Raw genomic sequence first — 21,393 nt, 5'->3', positions numbered from 1 at the left:
TTTTATTTTTTTCTGAGCTGCATTGGGTCTCCATTGCTACACACGGTCTTTCTCTATTTGCAGAAAACGGGGCCTACTTCTCTAGTTGTGGTGCATGGGCTTCTCATCGTGTTGGCTTCTCTTGCTGCAGAGCACAGGTTCTGGAGCATACAGGCTCAGTAGTTGTGGCTCACAGGCTTAGTTGCCCTGCAGCATGTGGGATCTTTCCAGACCAGGGATTAAACCAGTGTCCCCGCATTGCAGGGTGGATTATTAACCACTGGACCACCAGGGAAGTCCCCAACACACGTTTTTAAATGGACAGTTCAACTAAATGTTTGATAATATCATTTCAATCCTAAGATTCCATATTCTGTGAAAAACTTTTTAAGGTTCTATATGCTAGTTCAAGGAAAGATGACTACTGATAAATTTTAAGGTAGACTTATTTTTTTTAGAGTGTCAGTTACCTATTTATCAAAGTAAATTATAATACTCTGCCATTTTGCAGAGATACAACTTAAGAAAGATGATACATATCTTGAGGATTTTTTGTGGATCATTTGTTTTACAAATGGTGATTTTTTTTTTCTAAAATGACTATAATGTCTAATTTTTTTCTCTTAATCCACAGTGGATTCCTGTCCTACAGGATTTTAGCAGTAAGGGTACACTCTGGGGCTTTGTGCCATTTGTACATGAACAGCAACCAACTGAAATACCAATTCCAATTACCCTTCATATTGGAGATTACAACATGGATGGCTATCCAGATGCTCTTGCCATACTGAAGAATACATCTGGAAGGTATGGAAATTAAGTCAAAAGGAGAAATATGTGTAAGGTACCTTCACTATGACACATTATACCTGAATAGCACCTAAATAAGGTACAGTCCCTTAAATAAGGAACACAGTGAATTCAGTTTCTGTTTTTCACATGGTCCCTGAACTTCTCCCAGCTGCTTAGAATACCTGTTCTTGTTCTATTTTATAGACCAGTGAAAGGCATATTTTCACTCAACAAGCTTGGTCTTTAAAAGGTCAAAATTTTTATAAGCAAATGACTCAGTTACATTTTGAGTCTAAAGACTATGGATGTCACGAGTTCAGCCTAGGCTTAACTCGGTCCAGCCATTTAGCACCTGTGTGACTTGGGCAGCTTACCTAAACCCCTCATTGAGAGTAATAATTGCACCTCTGTCATGGAGTTATGGTGGAAAAATGTGAGTTAAAAATAAATGAAGCAATTAACAAGATACTCATCATATGCCGACTTATAGTATCAGTGAATGTTGCCTTACTGTTACTTGTTTTATAATGGTATCCAGAATTTACACATGACTGTTGATAATATTTGTAAATACAAAATTGTTTAGTACATTTATTGCATTATCACTAATTTTGAATGTTGTTGCTATTTTTTCACCTTAAATAGAAGTACCAGTAGCTAAACCAATGTAGTTAAATTCACAGTCTGTTCTTGGCAGATTCTATTAATATGACTCTTCTGAAATTTTAATGCTTTATTGTATTTTTCGTATTGCAGTTAGTTGTGTTTCTTACTCCTTATTCTTTCTTGCCTCTTAAATCATATCTATCCATAGTTTTCCTTCTGAGCATTAATTCATTTTTTGACTCTGGAATTTGTGATGATTCAGCTCACATTTACTACCAGGCTCATAATGTAATACAACTGTCCTGGGGAAAGAAACTAGACTATTGTTAATTTCAACATAAAACAATGTTATCTAGAAATGTGATTTTTAGGAAACCATACATTATTAGTGATTATCCCTAAATATTTATAAAATATTATGAAGAATTGTACTTTAACTTTTCTGAGGACCTTGATTTGAATTATAGTCACTCTGAGTTGTATTTACAGAATTTTCCACAGATATGAGCATCATGCTCTGTAATGCAGAGTAGTATATACCACTCATCACCTATGTGTGAAGCACATCTGATAGAACCAAAAGAAATCTCTGAGTTGAATGTGATTTTTCTTCCTTTTAAATATATAGTGCCCTATAAAAGCAAAGAAATGTAAAAATCGCTTTAATTTGAACATTTACCCTATTCAAAAGAATAAGAAATTACATCTCATTCATTTAAGTCCGTGATTACTTATTCTTAGAAAAACATTCAAACAATTTATATTTTGTCATAAAAGTTTTTTTATCAACATTTTCTCCTTCAAGCCATCAAATATTTAACTTACCTTTACCATTCAGTAATAATGACAGTGAATTGAATTTGCATGCGTTGTGTCCAACTCTTTGGGACCCCCATGGACTGTAGCCCACTGGCCTCCTCTCTCCATGGTATTCCCAGGCAAGAATACTGGAGTGGGTTATCATTTCCTTCTCCAGAGGATCTGACCCAGGGATCAAACCCACATCTCATGTGTCTCCTGCATTGGTAGGTGGATTCTTTGCCATTGAGCCACCAGGGAAGCCCATAAATAATAATGATGCTATCAGCAGCTAATTCAGTAGTGAACACTATGGCTCTATAGGAAACATTAAGTAAAAGGCAGTCATAGATTCTTAGAGCTTTTATATAAGCAGCTGTTTAAAGCCCGGGGTTTCTTTTTTATTCTTTTGGGATAGATGAGAATTGAAGGATAGATTTCATTGCATCTTAGTGTTCATTAAATCACTAGATGAGAAAGAGTCCTATACTTGAGAGATGCGTGTCTAGGAGAATTCAGCATAATACATTCTTTGAAACATAAAAGAAGGAAAATAAGACATAGTGTGCATTATAATCCTTTTCTACTATTCAAATTTTGTTGAAAAAGCATTTTATAACTTTTAACTGATTTCAGGACTGCTGTATTGCTAAGAAGTCGTACAGGGTTGCAGTTTATATTTTTAAGGGCTGCTACCTGGAGAATTCTTCTTTTTTTCTGCAGATTTTGAAAATTAGGTAGAGATTAACTACACAGATGAGACTAAAAATCCACAATATGTGTTTCATGAAAAGAAGTTCTAAAACTGTGGCTTGTAAACTTGTATTTTTTTGTTTTCAGAGGAGAGTTGCTGTTTGGGCCTATGTTTGTTTTTTATTTTTTATTAAAGGTCTTAATTGTTTAAAGTTAACCTTTAAAATCATATTACATGAAAAATCTCTATTAATGACATTTATAGAGGCAGCAAGTGACTCTAAACAAAACAGTGTGGTCTGAGATCAGCCATTTTATCATCTGTCATCAGACACCACTGACTGAAAACCGTGGTTTTTCCCTTGGATGCCCTACTGCCGCTCAGTTGCCCTGTGTTTACTGTAATCTTCTATGTGTAGTCATCTTATCTTACTTGTCTGAATTTTCTTCTTTTTTTTTTTTTTGAGAGAAGAAGAGCAAAGTTAGAATGAGATTATTCCATACTGTGCTGTTAAGCTAATAATAATTCTGTTTTTATAAGTTTTTAATTTTGTATATAAGGAAAATCAATAAATGCAATATATTCCTTGTCAGTTAATGCCAGGAATTAAAAAAAAGGGCTTTAGTTTATAAAGTGTTTTTCATGCATATTAGTTGACAATAATTTTTATAGGATGGTATTATCTGCATTTGGTAAATACTGGAGTGGGTAGCTGTTCCCTTCTCCAGGGAATCTTCCCAACCCAGGGATCAAACCCAGGTCTCCCACATTGAAGACAGATTCTTTACCAGATGAGCCAACAGGGAAGCTCAAATATGGAAGCAGTCTCACATAAGTCAGATTGCTTGTCCAAGATCACACATTTGCAGTCAGGACTCTAAGCTTATAGAATCTAAATCGTTTTCCTTTCCCTGTAAGAAAAAAATTTAGAAGGAAGTAGTAGATAACCAAAATAATACATTTTTAGCAGAGGTTGGAGATGATGATTTGAGCAGACAGTAAAGGTCACTCTGACAAGAGAAAGAAGGAGCAAGCTAAGGACAAATAAATAAAACCCATAAACTTTCTGAGAGTCACTGTCAGAAGGGCTTCCCAGGTGGCTCAGGGGTAAAGAATCAGCCTAACAATGAAGGAGACATGGGTTCAATACCCGGTTTGGGAAGATTCCCTGGTGAAGGAAACAGCAACCCAGTCTAGTATTCTTGCCTGGGAAATCCCATGGACAGGAGAGCCTGGCAGGCTGCACTCCATGGGATCGTAAAAGAGTTGGACACGACTTAGCAACTGAACAGTAGTGGTTAGAGGAGATTGATCATGTACAAGCATGTATTCTCTTTTGTTAGTTAATTTGTGTTTTGTTAATTCGGAAACCAGAGGTATAATTTGGGTGTGTTGGTGGTATACATTCAAGCTACCCTTATGAAAGACTGAAAAATAACCAGAAACAGGTTGGGATCTGGAACTCTGTCAAAAAGAATTACTGGGCACTTTTGCAGATATTAGCTAATTACCCATTCAATATAATCTGCATTTTCATCTTGACCCTCAGGTTTTTAGAATAATTTAAGTTCATATTGATACCCTGAGTCACCAAAAAAAAAAAAAAAAGGCTCTATTTTGTTTCAGATGTTCTGCTTTAGTAGGTAAGGAGATTGATGGTACAGATGCCTTATCCACTTCTCCGTTTCTAGCCACTGTTATTTTTCATTTTTATTATGAAATGTAACAGGATTTATCATGCTTTTTAATTAAATCCAATATGTTACTAATTTTATGTTTTACACTTCAAATGCTTCACCATAGTCTTTTTTAAATGAAGTTAATCACAGTCTTTTCCATGAATGTGAAGATGTAACAGACTTCCTAATTTACAATAAAAGAAAAAACTTACACAGAATAAATCTTGATAGGCTAAGTCACATATTTCCATCTCTTCAAATGATTACTTCAAATGGGAGGACAGCCTGTTTCTAACATTACAACCTAGATTACTAAATCTTAGGATCTAAATCAGTAACTAACCCTTAGTTAATGAATAATAACACTGGGTAGGGAAGTTATCTGCATTCACAGCTTATTGAAGACAAGAATATTTTAATAAATTTGCTTAGGGTGTTTTATAGAATTATACATAGGGGTAGAGCAAGGTTGATTTTTTAAATGTTTCTTTTTCAAAATTAATAAAGATACTGAATACAAGAATCATATTCACATACTTTGGACTTAATAAAATATATTACTTCCTCCTAAGCAAATTATTGCCTCCAGAAACATTCAGTATGTGATTTTTTTTAAATCAGTTTTTACAATATAGAATATCTTATCAAGCTTAAATTTACTTTCATTTTTACACTATTTCTGATTGCACTGTCTTATTCAGTAGATTCTATACCTCAAATGAAGGAGAATACTAAATTAGTCCAAAATTATATGGCAGAGTAAGAAATTTACAGTGTGTTTGAAATCGTACCCTGGATACCTCATCACTGAAGAACTCACACTATTTAATCACTGAAGAACTCATACTATATTTACTCACAAACCGATTTTAGCTTCAGTAGTTGAAATTTGTAAAGATAAAATTTTTCTACAATAAGATTGCCTATTCTTCTGCCCTAGTGAATATCATATTACAATTTTTCATCCCATACTAAAATGAAACAGGATTTACTAATTAATTATTAGGGAAAAAATTATGTAGATGATAAAGCACTGGCAGTCTCTGTTAATTCCTAAAAGAATATATATTAAATATTATTTATTGGCAATCAGTTTTAATCACTCTCTCAATAATTACTCCTGCATATTGAGTTTATTGTCATGATGTTGCATTCTTCTATAATTTTTACATTTCCTTTGAATCCATAGGTGTAGGCCCTTTGTGTTTGTAATTTTATTTACCTGTTATATTTTATTCATCAGAATTAAGGCTATTCTATTTTATTATTTCATTAATATCTGTGTTTTTGTTGTTGTTATAGTTGCTTTTAAAATTACTCCTATTTTCAATGTTAACATGGGTTTTTTCCTAAATATTTTATTTCTGGTTCTGTATTTAATTCCTTCCCTTTTTTGCTTTCTTTAGATTTATTTTTGTTTTTCTTTTAGTTTATTTCATTGAATACTTAATAGAATTTCTCCCATTTTCTTATTTTTTAATAAATGATTTTAAGACTATTTTCTATGTACTTTGCCTCAAACCACGTATTTTGATAATTAGTGTTTTTATTGTTCTCTTCTTTTGTATTTATTTGAAATTTCTTTTAACCCACACATTATTCTGGAAGATTTTTCAAATGTTCATGTAAATATGTTCGGGGAGTTGTTTTGTGTTGTTTTCTTACTGTTTGAGTCTGTTGTTTATTGTTCATTAAGGTTATTGCATTGCAGACATGGAACTGTCTTGTGCAATACTTTCCAACCTTCTTGAGAGCTTTCTGGTAGTTTGATAGATAACTGAATGAATGGTTATTTGAAATATCATTTGTGTTAGTTGTGTTATTTAAGTCTTCTATATATCCTTATATATTTTTATCTATTTTTAAAAGTATATTAATCCTCTGCTATGGAAGTATACGGTTGTCAGCTTCTTTATCAATTTTTAATTTATGGACTGCAACCTTGATTACTAGGTGCATAAGGGTGTGTCCTCTGACTTCTTTTGTTAATTGTGAACTATCTATTTTTTTTCTTTCCTTTTTTCTTTTTCTTTAATGCTTGCTTTGAATTATTCTTTGTGGTTTTTTTTTTTTTTTTTTTGGTCATACTGTAATCTCTGGGCTTCCCTGATAGCTCAGCTGGCAGATAATCCACCTGCAATGCAGGAAACCCTGTTCAATTCCTGGGTCTGGAAGATAGCCTGGACAAGGGATAGGCTACCCATTTCAGTATTCTTGGGCTTCCCTCGTGGCTCAGATGATAAAAAAAAATCCAGCTGCAATGCAGGAGAGTGTGTGAGTGAAAGTCACTCAGTCATGTCTAATTCTTTGCGACCCATGAACTGTAGCCTCTCAGGCTCTTCTATCCCTGGAATTCTCCAGGAAAGAATACTGGAATGTGTTGCCATTCCCTTCTCCAGGGGATCTTCCCAACCCAGGGATCAAATCCAGGTTGCTATGCATCAGACCTGGGTCCATGGGGTTGCAAAGAGTCTGACATGACTGAGCAACTAACCATAGCACAGCACATAATCTCTATCTTGTTTCTTTTTGTTAGCATTTACTCTGCATACATTTCTACCCATTTTAGCTTCTATATGGCATTTTATTTTGGAAAATTTTGCACTCAATAAAATGCAAAAATGTTAAATATACAATTTGATGAGTTTGGCTAATGTTTACACCTGTGTACCCGGTACTCCAGTCAAAATGTAAAATGTTTCTATGACCCTAGTTAATACCCAGCCTCGTCATACCCAGTGTTTTTGATTTCTATCAACAAAATTCAGTTGTACTTGTTTTTGAATCCCAGAACATTACTGAGAGTAATTTAAAAAGGCCCCCTCAAAAAAGAGAAATATCATATTTACACATCAGATACTCAATATTCTCTGTAGAGAACAGACTTTCTTGATCTTTCAGCTTGATCTATATATGTTATTTATCTGATCTATAAATTGGACACAATTTCAATCAAATTCCCCATTCACTTCAGAAGAAATTTATATTTTCATTCTGATATTTATATGTCAAAAAGTAGATTAGCTCAATTTTGTTTAGTCGCCAGGTCATGTCCAATTCTTTCATGACCTCGTGGACTATAGCCCACCAGGCTGCTCTGTCCGTGGGATTTCCCAGGCAATAATACTGGATTGGGTTGTCATTTCCATCTCCTGGGGATCTTCCCGACCCAGGGACCAAACCTGCATCTCCTACTTGGCAAGCAAGTTCTTTACCACTGAGCCACCAGGGCAGTCCATTAGCTCAATTAAAACCTGGGTTAGTCAGAATGCTTGAAGAAACAACAAGGTGGAGGAATCATTTCTGCCTGACTTTTAAGACTTCTTGTGAAACTGCAGTAATGAAGACACTGCGGTATTTATGTAAGAATACATATAGAGAGCAATGTCTGAGTCCAGAAATACAGCTGTACATATTATGATCAACTAATTCCTTTTTTTTGCATAGGCACTAAGGCAGTTCAGTGGAAAAGGTATACAGATGGCCAGTAAACATATGAAAAGATATCCAATATCACTGATAATTAAGGAAATGCAGTTAAACCCATATGATACACTTGATAATACCCCCTAGAAGGGTTGCAGTTATACAAGGCAATAACACAAATGTTGGTAAGGATGTAGAACAACTGGAACTCTTACACATTTTTTATTAAGAATGTAAAATTGCACAATCATTTTGGAAAACTTGCAGTTTCTTATGAGGTTAAACATGTACCTTTCCTGTGATCCAGCAATTTCATTTCTAGGTTCTTTTGTGAAAGAAATTAAAACTTGAGTTTACAAAAAGATTCTGAAAGAATGTTCACAGTATCTTTATTCACAGTAGCACCAAATGGGAAGCAAAACAAAGGTCCATATCAAGGAAATAAATAAACAAGTCATGGTATATTCATACAATTTAATAATGCTTAGCAATAAGAAATAATAATAAATTACTGAAGAAGGATAGTTAGCAGCATGGATGAATCTTCAAAACCGTAGGTTAAGTGAAGAAAGGACCATATGATGGGAATTTTAAAAAACTGAATGTATGAATCTCTGTCTTAGTGGATAAAAAGCGTATACTGTGGAGCCTAGATTCAAATTCTGTCTCTGTTATTACCTGTGTGATCATGGCAAATAACCTATCTCAGTTTTAATATCTGTTAATGAGAAAAACAATAATACCTACCTCATGAGGTTATTGTGAGAATCAAATGAGAATTTGCATCACACATGGCATAGCATAGCGTGAATTCTATGTAATGTCTGCTATTATTTTAATTATTAGTATATTATTATATGGTCAAATATACCTTGATTTATCCTTGCCATTTTATCATTGTATTCATCATTTTCCTTATTTTTCTGCCTTCTTTTGGATCATTCAAATTTCTGTTCCTTTTCTAGTTCCTAAGATGATTTGTATATTATAAATCTTATTTCTATTATAGTTGTTACATTTTTTAACAAACTATTAGAGACAAACTGTCCTTAAATTTTTAGCATACATTCAGTTCTCTTTCGCCTACCCTTTCTTTCATTCAGTGATGTCATCACCATGTTGATATCATTTAGGACTCATCTGTTTATATGTGTGTTTATTTTCACATTTTATTGTTGCCATTATTTACAATTGGCTGCAAAGTTTACTGGTTTCTTTGATCACCATTGAACACATCCATCTTCCATTCTTTCTTTGATTCATCTGTTATTTTTCTGGGTATGTTGGCAAGTAATTTTATCAAGGAGAGTTTGTAGATTTTTCTGAGACCTTGCAGATGTGAACATTTCTTTATTTTCCTCCAGCCTGCCTGCTAATCTGAAGAGTATAGGATTCTAATTTTTTTGAGTGTATGCTATGTTGATAAATTTCATTACTTTCATTACACTGTTGCTACCAAGATAAATTCCAATAAGCATTTCCTATATAACTGATGAGTACGTTGCCAACTTTGATTTTATATAAAATTATACTATTATAAGTGTGAGGTTGAGACCTATAAGTATGATATGAGACCTATAAGATCTTCTAGAACTAACATCAAAAAAAAAGGTATCTTTTTCATCATAGGGGACTGGAATGGAAAAGTAGGAAGTCAAGAGATACCTGGAATAACAGGAAGGTTTGGCCTTGGAGTACAAAATGAAGCAGGGCAGAGGCTAACAGAGTTTTGCCAAGAGAACACACTGGTCGTAGCAAACACCCTCTTCCAACAATACAAGGGACAACTCTACACATGGACATCACTAGATGGTCAATACTGAAATCAGATTGATTATATTCTTTGCAGCCAAAGATGGAGCAGCTCTATACAGTCAGCAAAAACAAGACCAGGAGCTGACTGTGGCTCAGATCATGAACTCCTTATTGCAAAATTCAGATTTTAAATTGAGGAGAATAGGGAATACCACTAGACCATTCCATTATGTCCTAAATCTAACCCCTTATGATTATACAGTGGAAGTGATAAAAGATTCAAGGGATTAGATCTGATAGAGTACCTGAAGAACTATGGATGAGGTTCATCACATTGTACAGAAGGCAGTGATCCAAACTGCCTCAAGAAGAAGAAATGCAAAAGGCAAAGTGGCTGTCTGAGGAGGCCTTACAAATAGCTGAGAAAAGAAGAGAAGCAAAAGGCAAAGGCTAAAAGGAAAGATATATCAATCTTAATGCAGAGTTCCAAAGAATAGCAAAGAGAGATAAGAAAGCCTTCCTAAGTGAGCAAAGAAATACAGGAAAGCAATACAATGAGAAAGACTAGAGTTCTCTACAGGAAAACTAGAGATACCAAGGGAACATTTCATGCAAAGACTGGCACAATTAAGAACAGAAACAGTATAGACCTAACAGAAGCAGAAGATATTAAGAAGATGTGGCAACAATGTACAGAAGAACTATACGAAAATGATCTTTATGACACAGAAAACCATGATGGTGTGATCATTCACCTAGAGCCAGACATCCTAGAGTGCAAAGTCAAGTGGGCCTTAGGAAGCATCACTACAAACAAAGCTAGTGGTGATGCAATTCCAGCTGAGCCATTTCAAATCCTAAAATATGATGCTGTTAAAGTGCTACACTCAGTATGGCAGCAGATTTGGAAAACTCAGCAATAGCCACAGGACTGGAAAAGGTCAAGTTTTCATTCCAATCCCAAAGAAAGGCAATGCCAAAGAATGTTCCAACTACTGCACAATTGCACTCACCTCACATGCTAGCCAAGTAATGCTCAAAATTCTCCAAGCCAGACTTCAACAGTATATGAACCATGAACTTCAAGATGTTCAAGCTGGATTTAGAAAAGGCAGAGGAACCAGAGATCAAATTGCCAGCATCCGCTGGATCATCAAAAAAGCAAGAGAATTCCAGAAAAACATCTACTTTTGCTTTATTGATTACACTAAAGCCTTTGACAGTGTGGGTCACAATAAACTGTGGAAAATTCTTCAAGAGATGGGAATACCAGACCACCTGACCTGCCTCCTGAGAAATCTGTATGCAGATCAAGAAGCAACAGTTAGAACTAGACATGGAACAGCACTGGTTCCAAATTGGGAAAGGAGTATGTCAAGGCTGTTTACTGTCACCATGTTTGTTTTACTTATATGCAGAGCACAGCATGCAGACTGCTGGGCTGGATGAAACACAGCTAGAATCAAGGTTGCAGGGAGAAATATCAATAACCTCAGATATGCAGATGACACCACACTAATGGCATAAAGCAAAGACAAACTGAAGAGCCTCTTGATGAAAGTGAAAGAGGACAGCAAAAAAACATTCAAAAAACAAAGATCATGGCATCCGGCCCCATCACTTTATGGCAAACAGATAGGGGAACAATGGAAACAGTGACAGACTTACTTCCTTGGGCTCCAAAATCACTTCAGATGGTGACTGCAGACATGAAATTAAGACACATGCTCCTTGGGGACAAAGCTATGACCAACCTAGACAGCATATTAAAAAGCAGACATTACTTTGCCAACAAAGGTCCTTCTAGTCAAAGGTATGGTTTTTCCAGTAGTCATGTATGAATGTGAGAGTTGGACCAAAAAGAAAGCTGAGCACTCAAGAATTGATGCTTTTGTTTTTTTTTTTTTTTTTTTTTTTTTGTGGCATGATGGGTCTTTTAGTTTTTAATTAAGCAGAAAATAAAATTAGTAACAATTTTCAGGGAGGCTGAAATTGAAAGGTTGTTGTTGAATCACACGAAGACACCGGGATTCTTGGCCCCCGGAGGAGAAGAATTCAATCCAGGGCCAGAGACGAGGCTTCATCGCTCAGAGCTTTTGTGTAATCAAGTTGTATTAAAGTATAAAGGAGATAGAGAAAGCTTCTGACATAGGCATCAGAAGGGGGCAGAAAGAGTACCCCAGAATTGATGCTTTTGAACTGTGGTGTTGGAGAAGACTCTTGTGAGTCCCTTGGACTTCAAGAAGATCAAACCAGTCCATCCTAAAGGAAATCAACCCTGAATATTCATTGGAAGGACTGATGCTGAAGCTCAATCTCAAGCTCCAGTACTTTGGCCAACTGGCCAATGGTTAGAACTGACTCACTGGAAAAGACCCTGATGCTGGGAATGATTGAAGGCAGGAGAAAGGAATTATAGAGGGCAAGATGGTTGTATGGCATCACCAACTTGATGGACATGAGTTTGAACAAGCTCCAAGCTGGTGATGGACAGGGAAGCCTGTCATGCTGCGTAAGTCCATGGGGTTGCAAAGCATCAGACACAATTGAGCGGCTAAAATGAACTGATACTTTTATAAAGCAGATTAAGCTTCTTAACTTTTAAATCATCAACGTATACAGTTACCTCTTACAATTTTGGGGGAGATACTAGAAAAAGAAAAAGCATTCTGGAATATGTACTTCCACTCTATGACATTTTAATCAGCTTCCTTCCTAGAATAACACCCACAAAGTTTTATCACCTCTCAGTAGCAATAACAGAGTTCCTTTACAAGAGCATGGAAGATTTTGAACTTCTATGTTTGTAATTCTTACCAGCTGTATAAATTAGACTAATGGTGGTAGAAACTGATAGTATGGAATCAATTTCCCAACCTGACAGAATCAAAAATGCCTCTTCATAAAAAGGATAAAACTTTAATTCAGACCTCTCTGTTACGTTATATACTTGCAGTCAGGTATATTAATTAAAAGAGAAATAAAACACAAGTGAATTTTCCTTTTCAAAAAAATTTTTATTGAGGTACCATTGGTTTATAACATTGTACAGAGTTCTTGTGTACAAAATTATATTTCTGTTTCTGTGTACACTATAGTATGCTGCTGCTGCTGCTGCTCCTAAGTCGCTTCAGTCGTGTCCGACTCTGTGACCGCATAGACGGCAGCCCACCAGGCTGCCCTGCCGCTGGGATTCTCCAGGCAAGAACACTGAAGTGGGTTGCCATTTCCTTCTCCAGTGCATGAGAGCGAAAAGTGAAAATGAAGTCACTCAGTCGTGTCCAACTCTTAGCGACCTCATGGACTGCAGCCCACCAGGCTCCTCCGTCCATGGGATTTTCCAGGCAAGAGTACTGGAGTGGGGTGCCATTGCCTTCTCCACACTACAGTATACTCACCACCAAAAATTTAGTTTCCATTTGTTATCCACCATAGAATTGATACCCTTTAGCCATGTTACCTTCTGCCCTCCTTGCTCCTTCCCCTTTTGTAACCACTACTCTATTCTTTGTAGCTACATTTTTGTTTGATTTGGTTTGACCACTTATCTCCGTCTTTTGTTTGTTTGTATATTCCATATGTGGTGGGTGCTTTTGTGCCTTTCCCATGTCTGTGATCTCCTGAGTCACAAGCTTCATCACCACAGAGAAAGAAAGGCTTAAGGGAGCCAAGGTCGTGGGCATCCATTCTTTGTCCCTTGTTTTCTGGTTCCTGGGCACCACCTTTGCCCAAGGAGATGGGCTAGAGTCTTGGGTGCCTCCACAACTAAAGGGGTGGGATTCTAGGCCTTTTGCCACTGCCGCCCAGACCACCACAGCAGCCAGGAAGCCAGAGTCATATGTGCCACTTCCCCTGCTGCTGCTGGGTTCCCTGGTGTTGTGGTCTCCACTTCATTTTTCGCCCTTACTCACTTCCTCTATGCGTTCAAGTTCACCCACCTTTACGTCTACAGATGTGTGAAATTCTCTAGAGTCCTGGTGTGTTGGGCAGAGGCACCTGTGTTGAATTGTGGATGTTTTATTGGTTTTTGGTTGAAGGGTAGAAATAAGGGAGCATTTCAGTCCATCATAATGCTGATACCCTTTTTTTCCAGTTTTTGACAGCATTTATCCCAAACGGAATTTGAGTTAGGGTGCATTACAAAATACATTTCTTACATATCACATGAGGTTAAAAGAAAAGTTTATTTCTAAGTGCAGCTTAGCATGGAGATTAAAAAAAGAGCATGGCCTTTAATCTTCATTTAAATGCCAGTGCTTAGGAGCTCTGTTTCCTTCAGCAGTGTATTTAGCCTGTCTATATCTGTACATCTATAAAATAAGAATTAATATACCTACCTGCAAGTTTCTTGTGTGATTAAATGAAATACTATTCCTTCCTCTTCCCTTCAAAGCTTACCTTATTAAGAACATTTAAATTAGAATGTCAACAACATGAATATCAACTTTAATTCCAAAAGATCTATGACAGCTAAGTGACTTCTTACCACTAAGAGAACACAGATTGTCAGAGAAAGGACTGATGGATATTTTATTCCTGTTAATTTTATACCACAGCAGCTTTCAAAGGAAACTTAAAAGATATTAGCAAAAAGTTTTCTTGTGTTGATTTTAGGAAATAACTTAAAATAGCCCAAGTCTGATACTCATTTTACAGGCTTTGTCCCTAAAGCTGAGAGATTAAATGCTACTATTTTCAGTGGTGTTACACATGAATTAAACAAAAAACATAATAGGTCTCTGGTATAACAAGACCTATCTTTTTATAGATAAATGGATTCGTGTATTTTGGTCTTCACTGACTTTTTTCACTTATTATAGTGTTTTCAAAGTTTACCTTTTTTGTAGCTTATATAAATACCTCTTTCCAGGTATGGATATACCACATTTTATTTACTCAAGCTTCAACTGATGACTGAAACAGTATTGTAGAAGAGTATTGAGAATAACAGTGGATTGTATATTAGTGTATTACCACAGACATAGCATCACATAAAAACACAAATTCACTCTTGTCACAATTCTGGAGGTCAGAAGTCTGAAATCAGTTTCACAGGCTACAGTCAGAGTACTGGGAGTGCTGGTCTGCTGTTAACTGAATTTCTTCATTTGTCTTTTCTAACTTCTCAAGGCTGCCAGCTTCCCTTGACTCATCGCCCTTTCCTTCGTCTCCATTGTCAAAGCCAACTATTAGCATCACTGTATTATTCAGAATTCTCCAGAGAAACAAAATCAACAGGAAATAGATAGATATTGGGGGAGGGGAGAGGAGAGATTGAGAGTTTTTGGGTTTTTTTTAAGGAATTGGCTCACATGATTATGGACTAAGAAGTTCTATGATTGGCAGTTAGCTGGCTGAAGACCCAGGAGAGTCAATATGCAGTTCCAGTTGATATCTAAACCAGGAAGGTTGATAGTTTAAGTTCCAGTCCAAATTCCAGCAGGCTCAAAACCCAAAAAAAGTCAGTTTTTCAGTCTGAGTCCCAAAAAACCAAAAATAAACCAATGTTCTGACTCAACAATGGCACGAAGAGTTTCACTCTTACTCAGCTTTTTTGTTCTATTCATGTCTTTAATTGATGGGATCAGACCCACCTACATTAGAGAAGGTGATCTGTTTTAGGAAGCCTATCAATCTGTACGTTAGTTTTACCCAGAAACACCCTTAAAGACATGCCCAGAATAATGTTAAACCAAATATCTGAGCATGGCCCAGTCAAATTGATATATAAAATTAACCATCAGAATCTTTTCCCTTTTCTTAGCTCTGCTTCCATTCTTCCACTCCCTTTTATAAGAAACATTGTGGTCTCTGTAGAGTGAATAACATGGCTTCTCAGGTGGGCCCAGTGGTAAAGAAACTGCTTGCCAACACAAGAGACATAAGAAACAAGGGTTCGATCCCTGGGTCAAAAATATCCCCTGGAGGAGGGCATGACAACCCACTCCAGTATTCTCATCTGGAAAATCCCATGGACAGAGGAGCCTGGTGGGCTTACAGTTCATGGGGTTACAAAAAGTCGGGCATGACCAAAGCAACTGAGCATGCACATACCATGGTCTAAGACCCTCTGACTCCCTAAAGATAAAGTCTCATACTGCATGCAAAATACACTCCATCTCATCATCCCCCAAAGTCTCAATCCATTAGTGTATCAACTCAAGTCCAGAATGTCTTTTAAGCTTATCAGCTCAAAAGTCGCAGTTCTCATCATGTAAATTATCTAAATTAGGCACAGGAAACGGCAACCCACTCCACTATTCTTACCTGAAAAATCCCATGGACAGAGGAGCCTGGCAGAGGAGCCTGGGAGGAGCTCCAGGAGTCTAAGAGCTGACTCATTGGAAAAGATCCTGATGCTGAGAAAGATTGAGGGTAGTAGGAGAAGTGGGGGACAGTATGAATGGTTGAATGGCATCACCCACTCAATCAAAGGACATGAGTTTGAGCAAACTCCAGGAGATGGTGAAGGACAGGGAAGCCTGTTGTGCTGCAGTTCATGGGGTCACAAGGAGTTGGACATGACTTAGCATCTAAACAACAGCAACAAGGCTACTGGGGTAATTAATATTACGGCAGAATTACTCTTCATTTATGGATCTTTGAAACTAGTAAACAAGTTATTTGCTTCCTGAATACAGTGGTGAGACAAGTAATAATTACAGGTATTGCCATTCAAAATGGGAGAAAACTAAGGAACAAAGGAGTTAATGGTCTCAAGCAATTACAGAATCCAGCCACACACATACTGCTTTTGGTTTTAGGGGCTGAGTCTAATCCTCTATGGCACTCAGCTCCAACCAAGGGCCTATGGCTCATCTTCTTTTCCTAAAGGGTAGTTCATGTTTTCAACTGAGTAATTGATCAGCTTCTTTCCTGCCTGTAGAATTTGTAGACTCTTAACAACCTTCTTTCATTTCATTCTCTCTCTGTTCCTTTCCGTGCAAGCTGGCAGTATTTCTGGTAGCATAGCATTCTAAAAATCTTGGTGAGTCTTCTGCATGGGTCTAAGCAATTCTCTCCATCAGACAAGAGCCTTCTCTCCAAATCTTTCTTAAATAAACCTGTCTCCATTTTTGGCTTCTGAGATGGCTGATGGATCCATGAGTTATAAACCTAATCTCTTCAGAGAGCACTATTTGTAATTGAGTTCTTTGATTTTTTGATCCTTCCAAGACATTAACAACATTTTATCCATATATGTCTTTGACACTTTCTCCTGAACATGTTTTCCTGACTGAATTTCCTAATTTTTATATCTTTTCAACCTACATAGGCTGATGATTTCCCAAATCATCAAGTTCTGGTTTCTTTGTGATTAACAGTCCTCCCCTCAGTGTTTTTCCTACCTGTCACATTTTTTTTTTTTTTTACAAACAGTGAGACCAAGTTTTTCCTTCAAAAGTCTTCTTCAAAATCTTTTCAGTTAAGTGTCTACATTCATCACTTACAGTTCTGCCTCCCATATAATTGTTGGACACAAGTCAGCTAAAGCTTTCTGTTTCTTTATAACAAGCATCATCTTTCCTCCACTGTCCAACAGTAAGTGCCCCCTCTTTTTGAGCCCTTATCAACAGAACTTTTAATATCTTTTTCTACCAACAATCCATTTATGATGATTTAGGAGTACTCTGTTAAGGTATAGTGTTTTTTTTTTATTTTTTATTCTTACCCTTCACCATCAGTCTTTAACATCCATATTTGTACCAACCACAATCTCCTCAAAGCAGTTTAGGCTTTTTCTATTGTGTTCCTCAAAATTGTTCCAGCCTCCACTGGTTACCTAATTTCAGAATCACTTCATATTCTTAGACATTTGTTACAGCACTACACCACTTCCTGCACCAAAATATGTATTAGTTTCCTATTGCTATTGTAACAGACTATCACAAATATAATGGTTTAACAATGCAAATTTTGCAGCAGAGCTAGAAGTCAGAATTTCTGTATAAATCTTATAAAACTAAAACCGAACTGTTAGTAGGGTTACTACTTTCAGCTTCTAGAAGCTGTCCTTGTTCTGCAGAGACCCACATCAGCTATTCTGTTGGTGCCACACACATCACCTTTTTTCCCCTCTGCTTCTGCCATCACATCACCTCTGACTATCTTTGCCTTCTTCCTCTTGCTCATAAGGACCCTTGTGATTACATTGGACCCACCTAGATAATCATGTAAAACACAGGAAAATCTCCATACTTCAAGATCCTTAATTTGACCCCTTCAGAAAAATTCCTTTAGCTATGTAAGCTAAGATATTCAGAAGTTCTAGGAATTAGGATCTGAGCATCCTTGGGTGGCCATTATTCTGCCACAGGTTGTATTGGTACATTTTTCTCAGGATAATTGCTAATGCTTACTGAGCATTGCTAATGTATTCTGGTATTTTTCTCAGTTTTAAATATGATATTTCATATTTGATCCTCACTACTATCCCAGTAAGCTGTTACTACTATTATGCCATTTTGCAGATAAACTGACGTTACTATAGAATGAACTAAACACACAAGATGACATATTAGAGATGACAGATGTTCTTTAAATGCTATATTTTCAAAACCTAGTAGAATAGCCAAAACAATCTTGAAAAAGTAATGTTGGCAGTCTCAGACTTCCTGATTTCAAATTTCACTAAACCATAGTAATCAAAACAGCTTGAAACCTGGTATAAAGACAGACAATACAATACAATAAAAAACTTAGAAATAAACCCTCACATATATGGTCACATGATTTTTGACTGAGATGCCAGACTATTCAATAGGAAAAGGACACTTTTTTCAATAAATGGTGTTGGCAAAACTGAATATCTATATACAAAAAAGAGAAACTGACCCTTTACAATATATATAAAAATTAACTCAAAGTCTATCAAAGACTTAAATGTAAGTGCTAAAACTATAAAACACTTAGAAGAAAATCTGGGATATCTTCATAGCTAGGTATTTGGCAGTGATTTCTTGCTTATGACACCAAAAGCAAAAATAGACAAATGGAACTACATCAAGATGAAAATTTCTTGTGCTTTAAGGGATACTATCAACAGAATGAGAGAAAAATTTGCAAGTCATATATCTGTTAAGGGGTTAATACCACAATATATAAAGAATTCCTACAAGTCAGCTACAAACCACCACCATCACCTTCCCCACAAAAGACAATTAAAAACTAGGACTTGGATCCATATTCCTCCAAAAAAGATATGGTCAATAAGCACATGAAACAGTGTGGTAGGGAAATGCAAATCAAATGCAAGATACCTCTTCTCATCAGTTAGAATAACTATTTTTTAATAAAATAAATTAACAAAAAAAGATAAATAAAATTAACAAATTTAGGTAAGGATGGAAAGAAATTGAAACTATTGTGTGTTTCTAGTGAAAATATAAAATGGTGCAACTGCTACAGAAAATAAAGTGGTTACTCAGTTAAAAATAGAGTTGCCGTATGATCCGACAGTTCGCCTTCTGAATGTATAACCAAAAATTTGAAAGCATGGACTTTGTTCACCATGTTCATAGAAGCTTTATGCACAGTAGCCAAGATGGAAGCAGCCCATGTGCTCATCAGCAGATGAATGGATTTTAAAATATGATTTTTACATATGTTGGAATATTATTCAACCTTTGGAAGGAAATGCTGACACATGTTACAATATGAGTGAACCTTTAAATATTATTCTAAGGGAAATAAGCCAGTCACAAATGGAAAAGTACTATATGATTCCACTTATATGAAGCACCTAGAGTAGTCAAATTCATAAAGATGAAAACTAGAACAGTGATCATCGGGTTGGGAGGAAGAGGGAAAGGAGGAAATAGTGTTTAATGAGTACAGAGTTTTAGTTTCTGAAGATGATAAGTTTTCTGGAACTAGAGAGTGATGATGATTGTACAACAATATGCATAATGCCACTGGACTGTACACTTTTTAAGTTGTTAAAAGGTAAATTAGGTATATTTTCCACAGTTAAAAAACATCATTGAAAGTTAAGAGGGTTTTCTTCAATTGCAAAAGTGGAGGCAATAAAATATGTTGTCTAAGAGAAAAAAAAACCATCATACCATGCGGTGGTTTCTTCCGTAATAACCTTGAAATACCTAAAATATTCTTTGAAGCAACTAAACTTTTGTCTGTTTTCATTTTCTTATATCCTGATCTTCCTTTTATATCAGTTCGTCAAGTATTTTTTTTTTCTTTTAAGCAAGTTATACTTATTCATGTATTCATTCACTTGGAAACTAACTAGTACTGGACATTTTTTTCAGATGCTAGAGATACAAGAGAAACAAGAAAAGATAAAGCCCTTGCTCTCATTGACCTTTATATTCAGTGTTTAGCACTGAGGCCAAGATGTCTACTTTAACATGTTTGTCAAATAAGGCATTGCCAAAGTAATAACATTTGAGATTAAGCTAAAATGATAAGAAGGAGATAGCCACATAAGAACTACTGACTGCATCATAAAACTTGGTCATTAATTTACTCATAGAACAAATTTTATTAGGGGTATAACATGTTCATGGCCCAGTCTGGAAATAATATCAGCCTAGAGCTGATACTGTAATGGAAAAAAATACTGCAGACAAATACATGTAGATATAAGCTGTAAGAAATAAGTGCCACGAAAACAAAATTAAGCAAGCAGTTGTGTAACCAGATAGGAGTGGAGGACAGCTAAGAGGTGGTAGATAATTTGGGATAATAGAAATCAGATGAGACTTTTCTATGGCCATGATATTTAGCTGCTCACTGAATGCAGTGGTCAGGAAGCCTTGGGAATATCTAAGAACATTCTAAGTAGAGGGAAAAGGTCCTGAAAGATCATGTTCAAGTATTCAGGGAAGTGACTGGCTGGAGTCAGTGATCCAGAAAATAGTAGGAAATGAGTCCAGAGAAGTAGCCTTGGGACAGACCATTTACAGTTTATGGGCCATGGAAAAAGGCTTTGGATTTTACTTGAGGTATCATTGGAAAACACTAAAGGTTTGGACAGAAGCAGGATTTGAATTTTTAAAAATCATTCCTAATTATTCTTGTTGCTGTTTGGAGAATGCATTTGAGGTGAATTTGCTGAAGATTTGAAAAAGGGAAACCAGTTAGAAAGCTGCTGCAGAATTCTAGACAAGAGATAATGGTGGATTCAGATGGTATCACTGAAGTTGTGGGAAAGTGATACGTTTTGCTGTATACTTAAAGGTAGATCCAATAGGCTTTCCTTATGAATTAGATGTAGAGTCCAAGAGAATGAGAGGAGTCAAGGGTGACTCCTTGGTTCTTCCCCTGACTGAGTGAGCAGGAGTACCATTTCCTGAAGTGGAAAGCAGTAGAGGAGAGGCAGTTCGGACACTGAAAAAAAGAATGTGTATAATCTGCTTGGAATGTGTTTAGGTTGCAGTGTTCGTTACTCATCCCAGAGGAGTTGTTGCGTAGGTAGTTAAATATGCAAATATGTAGTTCAGGAGTGATGAAGTTGAAGTGAAAAAAAAAGTGAGGAACAGTCTGCTTATATATAGTATTTAAAACCTTAAGGCTGAATTAGATATTTTAGGTAATTTGTATAGATAGAGAGGCAGACTGATAGCTGAGCTATCAGGCCCTCCCACATTTATAAGAAAGGAACAAAAATTAGCCAGCAGAGGAGACAGGAGATCTGGCCAGTGA

General features: G+C 36.2%; 1 protein-coding gene across 1 annotated transcript in view; it reads left to right on the top strand.

Moving 5' to 3' along the window:
• Nucleotides 1-21,393, top strand: part of ITFG1 (integrin alpha FG-GAP repeat containing 1) — a 308,752-nt gene that overhangs the window by 163,801 nt on the left and 123,558 nt on the right. Inside the window, exon 10 of the mRNA XM_086350567.1 lies at nt 614-786. Coding sequence (XP_086206693.1) covers nt 614-786 — 173 coding nt within the window. The remainder of the gene's footprint in view (nt 1-613; nt 787-21,393) is intronic.

Source organism: Bos grunniens, chromosome 18, assembly GCF_055505025.1.
Source record: "Bos grunniens cultivar Pamir isolate PY7600 chromosome 18, Bosgru_T2T1.0, whole genome shotgun sequence".
Classification (NCBI taxonomy): Eukaryota; Metazoa; Chordata; class Mammalia; order Artiodactyla; family Bovidae; genus Bos; species Bos grunniens.
The sequence above is the reverse complement of the archived record's forward strand: the minus strand, read 5'-3'. Positions and strand labels throughout refer to the sequence as shown.